At 53.5% G+C, this 13,728-nt stretch overlaps 5 protein-coding genes across 5 annotated transcripts; 2 read left to right on the forward strand and 3 right to left on the reverse strand.

Moving 5' to 3' along the window:
- Nucleotides 1-216: 216 nt before the first annotated feature.
- HMPREF1120_01443 (UDP-glucose 4-epimerase) lies at nucleotides 217-1,437 on the forward strand (the record flags this gene model as incomplete). The annotated part of the gene is made up of 2 exons (XM_009155462.1): nucleotides 217-245; nucleotides 342-1,437. The coding sequence occupies 2 exons, from the start codon at nucleotides 217-219 to the stop codon at nucleotides 1,435-1,437; spliced, it is 1,125 nt and encodes a 374-aa protein (XP_009153710.1).
- On the reverse strand, nucleotides 1,363-5,108 carry HMPREF1120_01444 (uncharacterized protein). Its single transcript, XM_009155463.1, has 4 exons — nucleotides 5,057-5,108; nucleotides 4,459-4,999; nucleotides 4,283-4,407; nucleotides 1,363-4,229 (listed from the first exon to the last, which is right to left on the reverse strand). The coding sequence occupies exons 2-4, from the start codon at nucleotides 4,554-4,556 to the stop codon at nucleotides 2,014-2,016; spliced, it is 2,439 nt and encodes an 812-aa protein (XP_009153711.1). The 5' UTR covers nucleotides 4,557-4,999; nucleotides 5,057-5,108; the 3' UTR covers nucleotides 1,363-2,013.
- A 351-nt stretch (nucleotides 5,109-5,459) lies between these two features.
- HMPREF1120_01445 (uncharacterized protein) lies at nucleotides 5,460-6,203 on the reverse strand (the record flags this gene model as incomplete). The annotated part of the gene is made up of 1 exon (XM_009155464.1): nucleotides 5,460-6,203. The coding sequence occupies one exon, from the start codon at nucleotides 6,201-6,203 to the stop codon at nucleotides 5,460-5,462; it is 744 nt and encodes a 247-aa protein (XP_009153712.1).
- Nucleotides 6,204-7,369: 1,166 nt separating this feature from the next.
- On the forward strand, nucleotides 7,370-10,336 carry HMPREF1120_01446 (uncharacterized protein; the record flags this gene model as incomplete). Its single annotated transcript, XM_009155465.1, has 5 exons — nucleotides 7,370-8,494; nucleotides 8,549-8,608; nucleotides 8,665-8,903; nucleotides 8,971-10,034; nucleotides 10,173-10,336. 5 exons carry the CDS (start codon nucleotides 7,370-7,372, stop codon nucleotides 10,334-10,336), a joined length of 2,652 nt encoding a protein of 883 aa, XP_009153713.1.
- Nucleotides 10,337-10,907: 571 nt separating this feature from the next.
- Nucleotides 10,908-13,726, reverse strand: HMPREF1120_01447 (uncharacterized protein). The gene has a single exon (XM_009155466.1). It carries the CDS (start codon nucleotides 13,512-13,514, stop codon nucleotides 11,181-11,183), a length of 2,334 nt encoding a protein of 777 aa, XP_009153714.1. The 5' UTR covers nucleotides 13,515-13,726; the 3' UTR covers nucleotides 10,908-11,180.
- Between the last annotated feature and the right edge of the window lie 2 nt (nucleotides 13,727-13,728).

Below are 13,728 nucleotides of genomic sequence, written 5' to 3' on the forward strand. Positions count from 1 at the left end.
CGCAGCCTCTCCGTCCTCTCCTACTGCGTCCTGCCCTTCATAAGACACTTTAATTCTCTGCAGAGACAGACACCGTTGCACAACTGCATCTAGCTCGACAACGACTGAAACCGACCCAGGCTGAAGCGGAAGAGCAAACAATCAGTCCCTTCAACAATCCGTGCCCCTCCTCCCCCACCACCGCAGTCTCGGATACCAACCGCAACGATATTCACAATGCCAGCCGGCTCGTGCTTGATCACAGGGTAAGAACATGCGCCCTTGAAACTCCCTTGCATTGTTCTTCCGCTCTACAATCAATGCCTTGAAACATGAACATAACAAGCTGATACTGTTACCAGTGGCACAGGCTACATCGGCTCGTTCACAGCCCTCGCCCTCCTCGAAGCCGACTACAAAGTCGTGATCGTCGACAACCTCTACAACTCGTCCGCCGAGGTCTTGAACCGGATCGAACTGATCTGCGGCAAGCGACCAGAATACTACAAAGTGGACATTACGGACGAAAAGGCACTTGACGAAGTCTTCTCCAAACACCCGGACATCGACAGTGTAATCCACTTCGCAGCCCTCAAAGCAGTCGGTGAATCCGGCGAACGACCACTCGACTACTACCGAGTCAACGTATACGGGACACTATGCCTGCTATCTTCGGCGGCTCGCCACAATGTCACCAACATCGTCTACTCGTCATCGGCGACCGTGTACGGCGACGCGACCCGAGTCCCAGGAATGATTCCCATCCCTGAAGAATGCCCATTGGGTCCGACAAACCCATATGGCAACACGAAATTCGCATCCGAACTCATGATCACAGACCACATCAACGCGGAGCGGGCGAAAGCCGCGAAGCAAAACGCAGGCGAACAAGAAGTCAACAAATGGAACGCCGGCCTTCTTCGTTACTTCAACCCCGCGGGCGCACATCCAAGCGGCATCATGGGCGAAGACCCCAGTGGTGTCCCTTACAATCTACTGCCGTTATTGGCCCAAGTTGCCACAGGCAAACGCGACAAGTTGCTCGTCTTTGGCGACGACTACGCATCAAAAGACGGCACCGCCATCCGCGACTACATCCACATTCTTGATCTGGCCAACGGCCATCTCAAGGCTCTTGACTATCTGCGCCAGCACCAACCCGGCGTGCGCGCCTGGAATCTAGGAACGGGTCGCGGCTCAACCGTCTTTGAAATGATCAAGGCGTTCAGCAAGGCTTGTGGTCGTGATTTGCCATATGAGGTCGTCGGTCGGCGTCCGGGAGACGTTCTCGATCTTACTTCTAACCCGGCCCGTGCCAATAGGGAACTCGGCTGGAAAGCTGAGCGCACCCTCGAGGATGCATGCGCCGATCTCTGGAGGTGGACGGAGAACAACCCCGAGGGATATCGTCAGCCTCCGCCGCAGAAGTTTGTGGATGCTTTGAAAAAGAAGAACTAGGACAATTAGATAGACATACTAGTACAGCTACGGTATTTCCCACCCAGGTTACACGAAAGAACAGTTTTCTTGACTGCCGACATGTATTAACGACTCGGACTGCGGGAATCCACCAGATAACCCGTAGACAGGGGTCATAGTGTACATACAGGTACCATGCAGTGCAGTGCCGTGGGAAGCGAAAGAAAAGGAGAATGATGAACTTCAATCCCGTCCAATGTATTTCATTTTTCCGTTTCATTGAACAGAACACCCACGCTCAGCGGCTGTCAAACGTGATTTTGCACTTCGAGTCCACTGCACTGTCTGCAGCTTTTTGGAGACTACCTACCTGAGAAAGGCAGGCAAGTCACATTCATCCGTCCCGTACCTGATCCCCACATACAACTTGAAGCCCTTCGCTCATTTAGGGCTCCTTGGTTCTCCATGTCACTCAAAGGCACACACATCCAAATTCATCCTTACCCGCATGACATGCCATGACGGGACTGGAGGGTACATGACAAGGCCATGCAGTGCATGGGCGGGTTTATCGCATCCACCATTCGTCCTTGCACACTCTCATTCTTTGCGGCATCATCTAAAAGGCGGCATGCCTTCGTTCGCACCCCCTCTGACCCCAGCTCCCCGCGGCCCGAAGTTCCCATACATTTCCATATATCCACTATGGTTCATGCCTGGCGGAAGAGGAGGCGGAGGAGGACCCGGTTCGCCCGGATATCGGCCTTGGACGTTCAAGTTCGCCGGCATCGCCGCGGATCCTGGAAATCCAGGCGGAGGACCTGCGTTCATGAATCCCGGTGGCGGATACATTCCTGGAGGAAGGGTCGGCATACTAGGAACTCCTGTTGGCTTGGTTGGTAGTGGACTAAGGTCTCCCGTATATTTGCGCTGATGTTGTTGCTGTGGTGGTATTTGCTGCTGCGGTTGTTGTGGTCGCTGCTGTTGCTGCGCTGGTTGTGGAAGACCAGTTTGAATATGTAGTTGGGGAGGTAGGCCGTATGGTGGTGGTGCCCCTGGCATTGGACGAGGGACATTGGCCAAGCCCGGTGGAAGCGAAGGCTGGCGCACAGGTTGTTGCTGTTGCTGAGGCGGTGGTTGTGGTTGTTGCTGAATTGGCCACGCCTGGGGTTCCTTCAGACCCGGCTGATGTAGTCCAGGTGGTCTCGCAAGCCCAGGAGGAGGCCCTTGAGCTGGCTGCGCAGGTCTCGCTGGTCGCTGCCGTACGTTTTGGGCGGCCAAAAGCGCCATCAACGGATCATCGCCTAGTCCAGGCTGGGATTCAGGGACAGGTCGTCCAGCAGAAACTCGGTCACGTGTGCCGGGCTCGTTCTGGTACATTGCGACAGGAGAGTCGTTGTACATTGCCCGTCCGCTATCTGCTCGCTGATCCATAGCTTGTTGCATTTGCTCGTTAGCAGTCATCTGTCCTCGAGCTGTGCCTATTCGCCCGCTGGAGTCGACCGCGACACCGTACATGCCCGCTCCACCTCGGCCCTCAACTTGCTGGTGCGGAGCCTGTGGTTGAGGTTTCGGCGCGAGACTAGCCTGCCGAAGCAGGTTCAGAAGCACTTCGTCTTTGTTGATGCTTGATTGCTGTCTGGTATGACTTGGTGGTTCTGCTGTAGATCGCGGATCCGTAACACCCTGAGGACTGTCGGACGGTTGTGTTCGTGTTGGCACTGAAGGCTGAGGGGTGGTGCTCTGACCGGCCAATAGAGTCAGAAGACTTTGAGAAGACGGTCTGGAGCTGTTTTCCGGCTTGACCTCGGTGTTGCTGGAGCACAAGGGGGTCCGGGGCTTAGCAGTATCTTGGGACTGCGGCGTGGGGTTGCTACTGCGAGTTTGCAGCATTTCAAGGATACGCGCAAACCCTGCTTGGTCCGCGTTTACGGCAGGTCCTGGCTGCGATGCCGAAGCAGACGATGGTCGCTCCGCCCTTGGCATAGGGGGAGCAGACTCAACTTGTCTGCTTTCTTCGGGAGGAGGACTGAAGATAGAGGCAAATCGTGTCTTGCCGTGAGGCTTTGTAACGCCAGGCTTCGGCTCCATCGTCTTGGTCTTTGACTCGAAGCGGGCAAAGAACTTGTCCATCGAATCGTCTGGTTCTGGCAGAGCAACCTTCTTGAGCGGCTCGGCCTGGGGTTCCTCTGAAGGAGCAGCCAGATCCACCTTTCCCTGGGCCGTCCCTCCACCCGCCTTCATTCTCTCTTTCCATCGCTGGAAATCTTCCTGTGTGCGCACTTGGAAAGGTTCTTCAGGTTCAGTAGAGTCCATCCACTCTGGTTCTGCCTCGAATCTCTGAGACCGATCGAAGTCTCGATCCCTTCCTGCATCGTTACGCCGCCACTCTTGTGCCCGGTCAGACTCCCGACGTGGCTCGTCTTGGGCATCAGGGGCGTCCTTTCTGAACCACGATTGAGATAGCTTGATTCTCGAGTGCGTCTCACGCCGAAACACCACGCGTGAAGATTCTTCAATCACCTGCTCGTCCTCTATGTCTTGCTCATTCCTATCTCTTCCTCCCCATTTTGGCTTGCGGTCGTAGTTCCGGCGGTATTCGAAATCAGGGTCCTCGCTTTGTTGCCGATTGTGGCGACCATTTGTCTGCGTGGTTCTCCGATCGTAGCTGGGACTTTCTTGGGCATCACCATTTCTCGACTTTTCATGGAATGACGTTCCTCGCTCTCTTGCAGGAGTTTCGTCTGAGCCATCTTGTGCCTTTCCAAAGGTGCGCGCATTCGAAGAGGCGAAAGAACGACGTGGAGGCCCGAGTACTATGCGTTCAGGGTCTTCCATGCTTCTGTTAGTCATTAGACAAAGAGATTGGCGAATATGAACACACCAGTGGTTGTGCGACGCTGAGAGTCGACTAATGCTGGTCTCTTCTGAAATGTCTCAGGCTGCGCAGGAGGAGGTTCGTCTTGTTTTCCGCGGAGTGTGGGCCTTCTGGCTGTTGTTTCCTGCGTTCTAATCCAGTATCAGCGTATGTTTTCATGGTAGCCTGGGTGCAATCCATACCCCATCCATTCTTCGATTGGTGGCAGGTTCGGTGGCCTGCATATCAACGGCGACGCTCGAAGCTTCAGTAGATCCTCAACGGAGTATACACCAGACATGTTTGAGCGGTCGTAAGAGGAGGAGTGCTAGCATAGGCACAAAGCGCAGTGTTGAAGAGGGCTGGATAGGACCATGAGAACGACTCGTGTGGGGAGAAGAGACAGAGGAAAGAGGAAAGCCACCAGAGGTGATGGTTAGCAATTCAAGAAGTAGTGCACAGTTTCAGGTCAGCGTCGAGCGAGTTGCCAGTGGTCTGTTGCCTCGAGGTTCTGTATGGATCTGTCGTGCAGGTGTTGGTACTGTAGATTGCGATGTGGTTGAAGTCGTGACTGTGGTTGGATTCAATTGCAGGTGCTGTTGTCGAGGTGGAGCTGGACTTGAAGGTGATGGACCTCGCATGCGCTGCAGCAGCCAGAAGCGACCCTCCGATACCTTAACCAGTCGCAGCACGGCACACGCCGCCAGTTTTATGCTGGAATTCTAAATGCAGCCTTCACTCGATCTGCAGCGTTACCAGTCAGTTACAAGAAGGATGAGCAATTGCCACTACTTATCATACAGGAAATCCAAGTTGTAAAACGGTCGCGTGCAGTTTGCCCGCATCAATTTGAATTTGGCATTCAACTTGATGGCGGTGCAAATAAGGGTTGCATGCCGCTCTAAGCCGGGAGCAATTGTTTTGATATGCTGCTTTAGCTGTGCATGAACTAGCCAAAGATAGCCTAGTGTGTTCTGTTCTCGATGAACTCGATATCAACTCCAAAAGTGGAATCAATTTGAATCAATTACTAGTATTAATGAACTTCATGTTCAGCTCTGCTCAACCACTACCATAGTAGTACCCAGTCCATTGTCATCCGTGTGACCTTCTCTCTCTGCTCACTCTGTTCGCCCCAAACGACACAAGGTAGTTTTGTTGATCCGTGGGTACCAACTGTCTGTACAAACAATGTCCCGCCCTTTCACACGCGGCAAGTCCAAGTCCAAGGCCAAGGCACCGGCTTGTCCCCGTGGGTTGCATCCCACAGCAATTCCCTCTGGCCGCAATTTGGAGAGAACGGTCTTGGGTCCACACGCCATATCCTCTTGATGTTAGGGTTGCGTGTCAGCGCCGGCATCTCAATCAAGGACCATATGCTTCCGAGCGACCACTTCCCACCCGACTTGGTGAACAGGTATGCATCCGATGCCAGCGCTGCAGCCGCCGCCGCCTGAAAGTAGCAGTTGTTGAAATTGTCCACGGCCGATCGGCTCCTGTCCCAGGGCTGGTTGTTGAGGGCAAATTCGATAGGATGGTCTTCGATGAAGCGTTCCTGTTCCATCTGCCATTGACGATTCATCCCGTCCCCGACATAGTAAGACGGAATGCCTTGTGCGATCATCCATCCCCGGCACCACCCCAAGATAACGTCTGGATCCACCCCGCTGGTCAGGATGTCGAGGTTGGTGTAAAACCAGACTCTGTTTTGTGGTGTGGCTCTTCCGCCGTCGTTGATGTCACGGAAGCGGGCGACGAGCTGATCGAGTGTGGGGAGGAGGAAATCGCAGTCGTAGGTTCCGCTCACTGGGTTTCGCACGCATTGGCGAGGCTGCAGTTCTTTAGTGGTGTTGGTGGATGTGTTGGTGAATGTCGCGGTGCCAGTCGCAACGACAGACCAAAACAGCAAGATCGCGAGGATCATCTGAGAAACAAGCTGCGAACCCATGTTGATGAGGTGTTGGATGAAATGTTGCACAAGCTCAGCAATGAAGGAGAGAAGTAGGTTCTTGCTGATTCCTGCTGTGGTTGCAGCTGGCTGGGTGGTGCGGTATCCAGAGAGGAAAAGTCGGCTGCGGTGGTTGTGGAGAGGTCGAGATTCTTTTGAGCTTCATAGCCTCGCGACTGAAGTGACGCGAAGAGTTCCCTCTTACCACGTCGCCAAGCATCACCAGTGACATACTTGATCATCGAACAAGGCGACAGTCACTACTACACCACGCATCACCATCACGGTGCGTTGAATCACCAAACAGGCTTGGCGTCTGTAGGTGACAACTATAAGATGGTGATGACCAGGTACGGCGTCTTCTGCCTTCTGTCTTCACTGGCCTGCGCCTCCGGGATATGATACATATCTCGTGTTGTGCCGAAACCATACCTCTCTTTCCTGAACCGTCCATTCTGAGCCCTTTGTTCCGTCTTTCAGGTTCGGTCTCACTCTTTTCTCTCGCTTTCGGCCCAAGATGAACTTCCCGGCCCTGGCCTTTGCCCTGACTCTGTGGGTGGTCATCGTCCACAGTGCCGCAGACAGTGGATGGCGTGGGCAACTGTTGAACCGTGGTGCCGCAGATGCCAGCTGCGCATCCTGCAATGGGGGATCCTTCAGTTATTGTGAGTCTTTGTTCTATATCATATATAACGGCCACTAACTCCAATCAAGCCACGAGCAATGGGAGCCATGGGAGTTCTGGTCTGAATTCTGCTGTTTCTTATGTCAACACGACCACAGCTGGCGAGCAAACGACCACAACTTCAGCAACTGCGTCTCCCTCCGCTTCTTTTCCCACCTCGAACTCCACCGTTTCTACACAACAAACAGCATCTGGCACTGAATCTGTTGGTACAAACTTTACGTCCTCCGTTTGGTCTGCTGGGAACAATACACAATCGTCCACGGATGGAAATACTAGCAATGACTGGTCTAGCTCCGCTGTGGCTTCCTCAAGTACTGCTGCCGTGTCTTGGTCTAACTCGACCTCGTGGGGTTCTAACTCGACCTTGACCCACACGACTGGTATGTCTTCTGCTGCATGGACTTCGGTCGCTACGCTAGGAAGCTCAACAGGAAGCGTAAGCTTAGGGAATGGGTCTTGGTCCGCCTCAAATGCTACGATGAGTCCGACTTCGAACGGAAATGCCAGCTCCACCTCCGAATTCGCATCTGGATCTGCTTTTCTATCGGGCGACTCTCAATCGTCCTCTGCTTTCTCCTCAGGCACCGCTTCACCGAGCGCCATGTCCAGTCAACAGTGGACGTTCTTTTCCAATACCTCTGGCACTGGAAACATGAACGCGACGTCGAGTCCGGCTTTTGGAAGCTCAGGCTTGCCTTTCGGTACCGGGTCAGTCAACACAAACTCCACAGCGACGAGTAATGGCGGCAATTTTCCCCTGGCAGGAAACTCAACGCAGCCGGTGCCAACCGCTTCAGTGGGGAGTTCTGCTGCTATTTCAAACTTCTCTTCGGTGGCAGACACTTCAGGTTCTGCTTCAGACTCCCAGGTGGTGTCCTCCTTCACTAGTACCATGAGCCAGAACTCGACTACATTCGTCACGGTCATCCGTACTACTGTTGTCGTCCAGATGTCATCCTCAGGCTCCGACGCGGCTACCACATCGGAACTTTCTTCAGCATCGTCCGCTGCCTCTTCTTCTCAGGGATCATCCTCAGCGGCCTCGGCCACGAATGCGGTATCTACTGCTTCTAGCGGGTCAACGTCCACCGCTGCCACAGACGCAATGAACTGTGACTTTGGTGTCAGTCCAGTATGCGGGCCCTCGCCAACAACCCCGGCGGCAAGCAGCGAATATTGCCTGTGTCCGTTTTGCTACCTGGGCAATGACTTGTGTAATGCCACCAAGCCAACTGGAACAAGCTGTCCGGACGGTTGGGCTTGCTCCATCACCATTCCTTCGGGCAGTTCGACGGTTTGGTTGAACCTCCCCACCGGAGTTACTTGGGCTACATCAACCCCAACGCCATGGAATGAGACTTGGCAGACTATTACCAGAACCGACGGAGTGACTGGCACAACCAGCGTGGAATGGACTGCTTCGCTTTCCACGAGCACATTGTCTCGTGACGACGGAAGTTACATAATCTTTCCTTTCCGAGTCTGGTCATGCCAGGGCAGTCAATGTGGTGGTGGTGGACACTCCGACTCGTTTTCTTTGTTGAAATGCCTCCTTGCGTTCCGTTGCAACACTCCCGACAACAACGGATGGCAGTTTCCCCCAGTAAGTATCTCTGATCAAAGCCAAGAGAAGACAGCCAAACTGACTATTATGTAGATTCCCGTTGTGCCACCAATTGGCCCGCCTGGTGCTGCGCCCGAAATTGCCCCGAGCACCGTGAGCCCTAGCGAAGGACCGACTCAAACTCCGTCTGATTCCAAAAGTGCAACTAGTTCTTCGCAATCATCGTCGACGTCGGCAACCTCGCAGGCGTCCACCGCCGTTTCCAGTATTGGATCGGTGACTTCTTCGGCTACATCAGAGTCTTCAGGATCGTCATCCTCTTCGGAGACGTCTTCTTCAACAAGCTCATCCACAAGCTCTTGCTCAGAGTCGCCTGTGACATCCTGCACAGTCATCTGTTCAACAGTGACAATTTCCTCGACCGACACGCAAACGTGCTCAACGTCTTGTACGACCAGCACGCAATGTTCCGGAACAAATACAGCCGCCACCAGCACCCTCGCGTGCTCTGTCAGTCCATGGTGGAACGATCCTGTTATTTCATCCTCGGTGTCGGCCTGGCTGTCTCAATTCCCGTTTATTCCTGAACTGGATCTACCTTCCAATATTACAGCGTCGATATTCTCGCCAAATGCGACGATGATGACTAGCAACTGCACCGACGCCATTTGCGCGCTCACACAAGGCATCACATCGACGACCTTCTCGATACTGTCCAACACATCGTCCATCCGAACGGTGTCCAGCTCTGCCTCTTCCAGCGTCATCAGCACAACAAGTTCCTGTACTGACGCAGTATGTGGACTTACACAGGGCCTGAGCTCGTTCACATCCTCCACTGTGCACGCCAGCAGCTCGCCAGACGCGTCTCCGCCTTTTGTCACGCCCACAACAATTACACCACTGAGCACCACGACATCGTCATCGCCATCGTCGCCGTCGTCTTCATCATCTTCATCTTCATCATCCGTGGATCGCGGCACTCCCGTGACCATCACCAGCACGACACGAAGCCTCAGCTCGCTGTCCGTGTTTGCCTGTGCCGGCATTGACCAGTCAAATTCTCTACGGTGTACCGCGTCCGCGACCCTCGTGACTGTCCTGCCCACCGTCCCTCCACGATCTGAACAGAGTGAAGTCTGCGCATCATGGACCGCTCCCTTCTCGACAACCAGTCCCGCCAAAGCCGGGGTGCTCAACTGCGCAGCACCCACGGACGCCAGCTCGACCAGCGACGACCTCCCATGGCCTCTGGTAATCGAACCGTTCCATCCAGACGAGGCCATAATCAAGGATTTCTGCCAATTCATGGTCTTAGACGACATCACCATCAAGAACGCAGATCCGAACGGCAACACTTCGCCCGCTCAATGTGCTCGCTACGCGGCGTCAACCGATCTCCTCAATGTCCAGGAGCCGGTAGCAGATGGTAACCAATATTACTATGTGGTCCTTGCTGTGGCATTTGACTACAATGGCTGTTCGTCCCCGAATGACAAACATAAAGATGGGATTTCGTTCAAGGATTACGGTGCTGATAAGTGTCGTGACGTTTTGTGGAAGAGTGTGGCCAATAAATGTATGTGGTTACAGCCTCTGGGCTTCCTCTTTCCCCTGCCTCTTCTCTTCAGAGGAAGATTCAAGAGGAGAGGATACGGATACCAATGTGACTGTTGTGGCTGAAGTGATTGCTGACAAAATAACTGGTGCTATCTAGGCAAATTCGACCACGCCAAAAAGATGGGTATTTCCTCATATCCCGCCATCGGCGGGATGTACTGGAAAGACTGTATGCGCTGGACGGTCGTCGCTGTCGTCGATGATCACGGTCCTCCTGATACTCTGAAAGGGCATAATGGATGGGCTGGAATCCCAACCTAAACGTGAACACAGGTACAAAACGTTGTTCTCTTGACAATACTATCCGCCACTACCACTGCCGCCCGTCGAGAAATGCTGCGCTAAGGTACTGGTACCCTAGATTCTGCGTCGTGAACGTCATGAGGGATGATGGAAGGATGGGTGGGTGTCCCATAGCCACCTATGTAGGTAAATGAACACATGGAACACACAACGTTGTTCTCTTGACGCAGAACCAGGCGTCTCTGCCGTAGCCGCTCTTCGACAAATGGTGTCATGCCCTACTATTATCCCGGGATCTTTTTTTCCAGGAACTTGAAGGTCCGGTTATAATAGATGATGAATGGTGCCCTACTGTACGCTACCCTAGATTCCTCTTTCCAGTCTTCTTAAGGTCTTCTCATGATGGATAATGGCCGACTGCAAGGCTAGTGTCACTGCGGTATCACACACATTCCACTCCGCTGGCACTGATCGTAATGCTAAAGAGCCGCCAGCGCCCGCGGTCGTACTAGGTAGTCTATCCAAATAATAATACCCGACAGACACGCACTGGTCTGTCTGGTCATGATGACTCGGTACTAGTTCAGTGACTAGGTGATTTCGTCCGTCAATACTAGTATGACTACCTACCTACAGTAGAGCCACTGCAGTGGCAGTGGTATCGTCCTTGACCATACCTAGCTAAGGCAAGGAGACTCGCTGATGCTCTCTCTACAAGTCGGCAAAGCCTGACTAAACAAAAGCCCGACCCCCCAAACACTCCCTTCCTCCGGCCAAAAGAAAGGACCAAATGTTTCCTGTTGTCATAAATGAAATGTCATTGTCCCCTGGTATACTAGTACTCTCAGGACATGACCTATACCTATACCGTCTCACCCGCAATGAACGAGCGCTGCGAATGATTCATATTCCCCAACTGAGCAGCTTCCTTCTCCGCCTCCCACGTCCCCAGAAAACTACCCAAATCATCGATCGCGGCATCAAGATCAAACCCAGACCCACCAACATCACCGCTCCCAGTACATACCTGGGACTGAGATCCAGCCTCCACAGCCATAGCCCTAAGCTTTACTGGCTGTGGTTGCGCGTCTTGCCAGTGCTTTGAGGAAGAAGACGATTCTCCCCCCTTAACCGAGGAGATTCGAGCCCGAACCCCCAAAGACGAAGATGCAGGAAGAGGGCCCGAGGGTTTAAGAATGCTTTTCGGACCCGAGTTCGAGTTCGAGTCCGGGTTACGAGCCAGCCGCCCTCGCCCTCCTTCATATTTTGAAAAGCGTCCTGGTCCCATTCCCAAGCCCCCGCAAGGTGTTGGTGTCTTTGTCTTTCCCGTGTCATCGTCATTGTCATCTTCCAAAGACTTAGATTCAGACTCAGACTCGGAATCTGCCAATGTGTATTTGCCCTCCAGTTTCACCTCATTCTGATTAAGATGAAGTGCAGTAGCAGGCTTCGCGATTTTCATAGCTGATGTGATTGATCCTTGAGATGTCGATGTCCCTGCTGGAGACCTTTGACTTGTTGTATTAAAAGACGTTTTCTTTGCCCTTTTCGTCTTCGTCAGTCGGGCTGCTGTCGCTGCACAATTTTTCATGTTCGTTGGCGAATGCGAATCCCCTCGTACAGAATTTGCAGCTCGCTTTCGAGCAGTGACTGGCTCGAAGGATTGTATTGTAGTACCAGCCGACTTCGCGCCCGGTGTGTTATCAGTCGTTGGCATTTTGGGCTGCTCTCCACCTTTCGGAGTGGCAGAGTCGTGCTCAGACATTACGTCCAGGAAAACGGCAACTTCGTCGGTCAACTGGACCTCGGTCGCAGCCGGTAGAGCCTGGATAGTTTGTAGTTCAGACATCTCGCCGTTGCTGGAAAGATCTGAAGGACCAGATGGCAGAGTCTGCTGAGCCGGAACTTGCGCAGACGGAAGGCTGTGAGTTTTGTTGGTATGTACCCTGTCTTCGGGGCTAGCAGCGAATGACTTCGTCACGGGCGATGGCTTGAGTACTGCTGCATGTAACGACGTGGAGTCTGTAGCCGCCTCTGTGGTGAGTTGTCCACCGTGTTGATCGAGGATATTAGATATAGTTGGTTCGAGTGGAGAGGCGAGTGCCCCTAGGGTATTTGGACGGGGCTCGCGCGTCGAGTTAGCCAGCCGGCTGCCGCGAGGAGAATTGGGTGTAGTCAAGTCAGCACTCGGTGCTGCATGTATGTTTGCAAACTGTACGTGAGTCTCCTCTGCCGGAAGTGGATTAACATGCACAGCTGTATGTGCCGGAATGGCGACCTCCTGGTGAGCTTCAGCTTGCCCTGAGAAGCTCCCTAAACCTCTGGTGGTAACCGGTCGCTTAGTAGACGGCACCCCTGACCGCAAGTCCTCTGAATGCTGACCATTTTCTTGCGAACCCGCAGAGACAATGGGACCTTCGGTACGAAGGCTTTTCACCACTATGCCTACCAACGGATCAAGCAGGGGCGGAGCCTGCATCGGTGAAGATTCCCACTTCTTCGTTCTCCGGTGTGGGTGTGGGCTCTTCTTCGTCAATGGAGAGGAAAATGATACTTGGGCGGCGTCGTCAGCTTGCATATAAGAATCGTTCCTCTTGAGCCAATGTTCCACCTCTGGCTTGATGTTTTCTTCCGATCGAGCCTTGCCTCTCCTAGATGGGGACGCATGGGTGGAGCCCTTAGTTGCAGAAAAGGGCTCTCGCTTCAACGCCAGGGCATTCCCTTTCGAGGACTCTGGCCGCACAGCTTCATCCGCGTCTATCTGCGGTGATGGTGGTAGACTCTTCCTCGGAGGGGCACAAGATGGTCCCTCATTCCGCACCGCAGCTTTACGAGCACCAGCAGTCTCATTGACTGCCGTTGTCGTCCGATTGCTGGACCTCGTGGACCGCTTTGCAGCGGTTGTGGTTCTCGTTCCGAGTCTCCTCTTTTGTGCCCATGGATTCTTCCAGCCCTTGTCGAAAGGACCCTTCAGCTGGGCCGTAGCGATAAATAACGACTCTCCCCGGCGGTAAGCTGCAGCGTAAGTCTCGATCCGACGTCTTTTCGCAGCTCTGTGCTCGGGATCCTCTTCAACGTCTTTATTTCCATCGTAATATATTATTGTATTGTCACAAACGGGTATCTCATCGGCGCAGATGGGCGAGACTGGTCTGGGGTATTCGGGAATTTTGGGTTTGGTCACTGGCAATGGCATGCCAGGTGCTGCTCCAAGGGCCCCAGTGCCTTTCCCGGCCCTGGAACCAAAGATAATTCTACGCAAAATAAGAGACCAAATGCAAAGGCAAGAAGAGGAAACAGAAAAAGAACATAACCATCCGGTCAATTGCTGAGGCTGGAAAAATGGTGCGGAGATGGTACCAAGGCAACCCGCCTCAATCGAGATTCGCGAAGTGGCACGCGTCGCGCGT

This window comes from Exophiala dermatitidis (assembly GCF_000230625.1).
Source record: "Exophiala dermatitidis NIH/UT8656 unplaced genomic scaffold supercont1.1, whole genome shotgun sequence".
Lineage (NCBI taxonomy): Eukaryota > Fungi > Ascomycota > Eurotiomycetes > Chaetothyriales > Herpotrichiellaceae > Exophiala > Exophiala dermatitidis.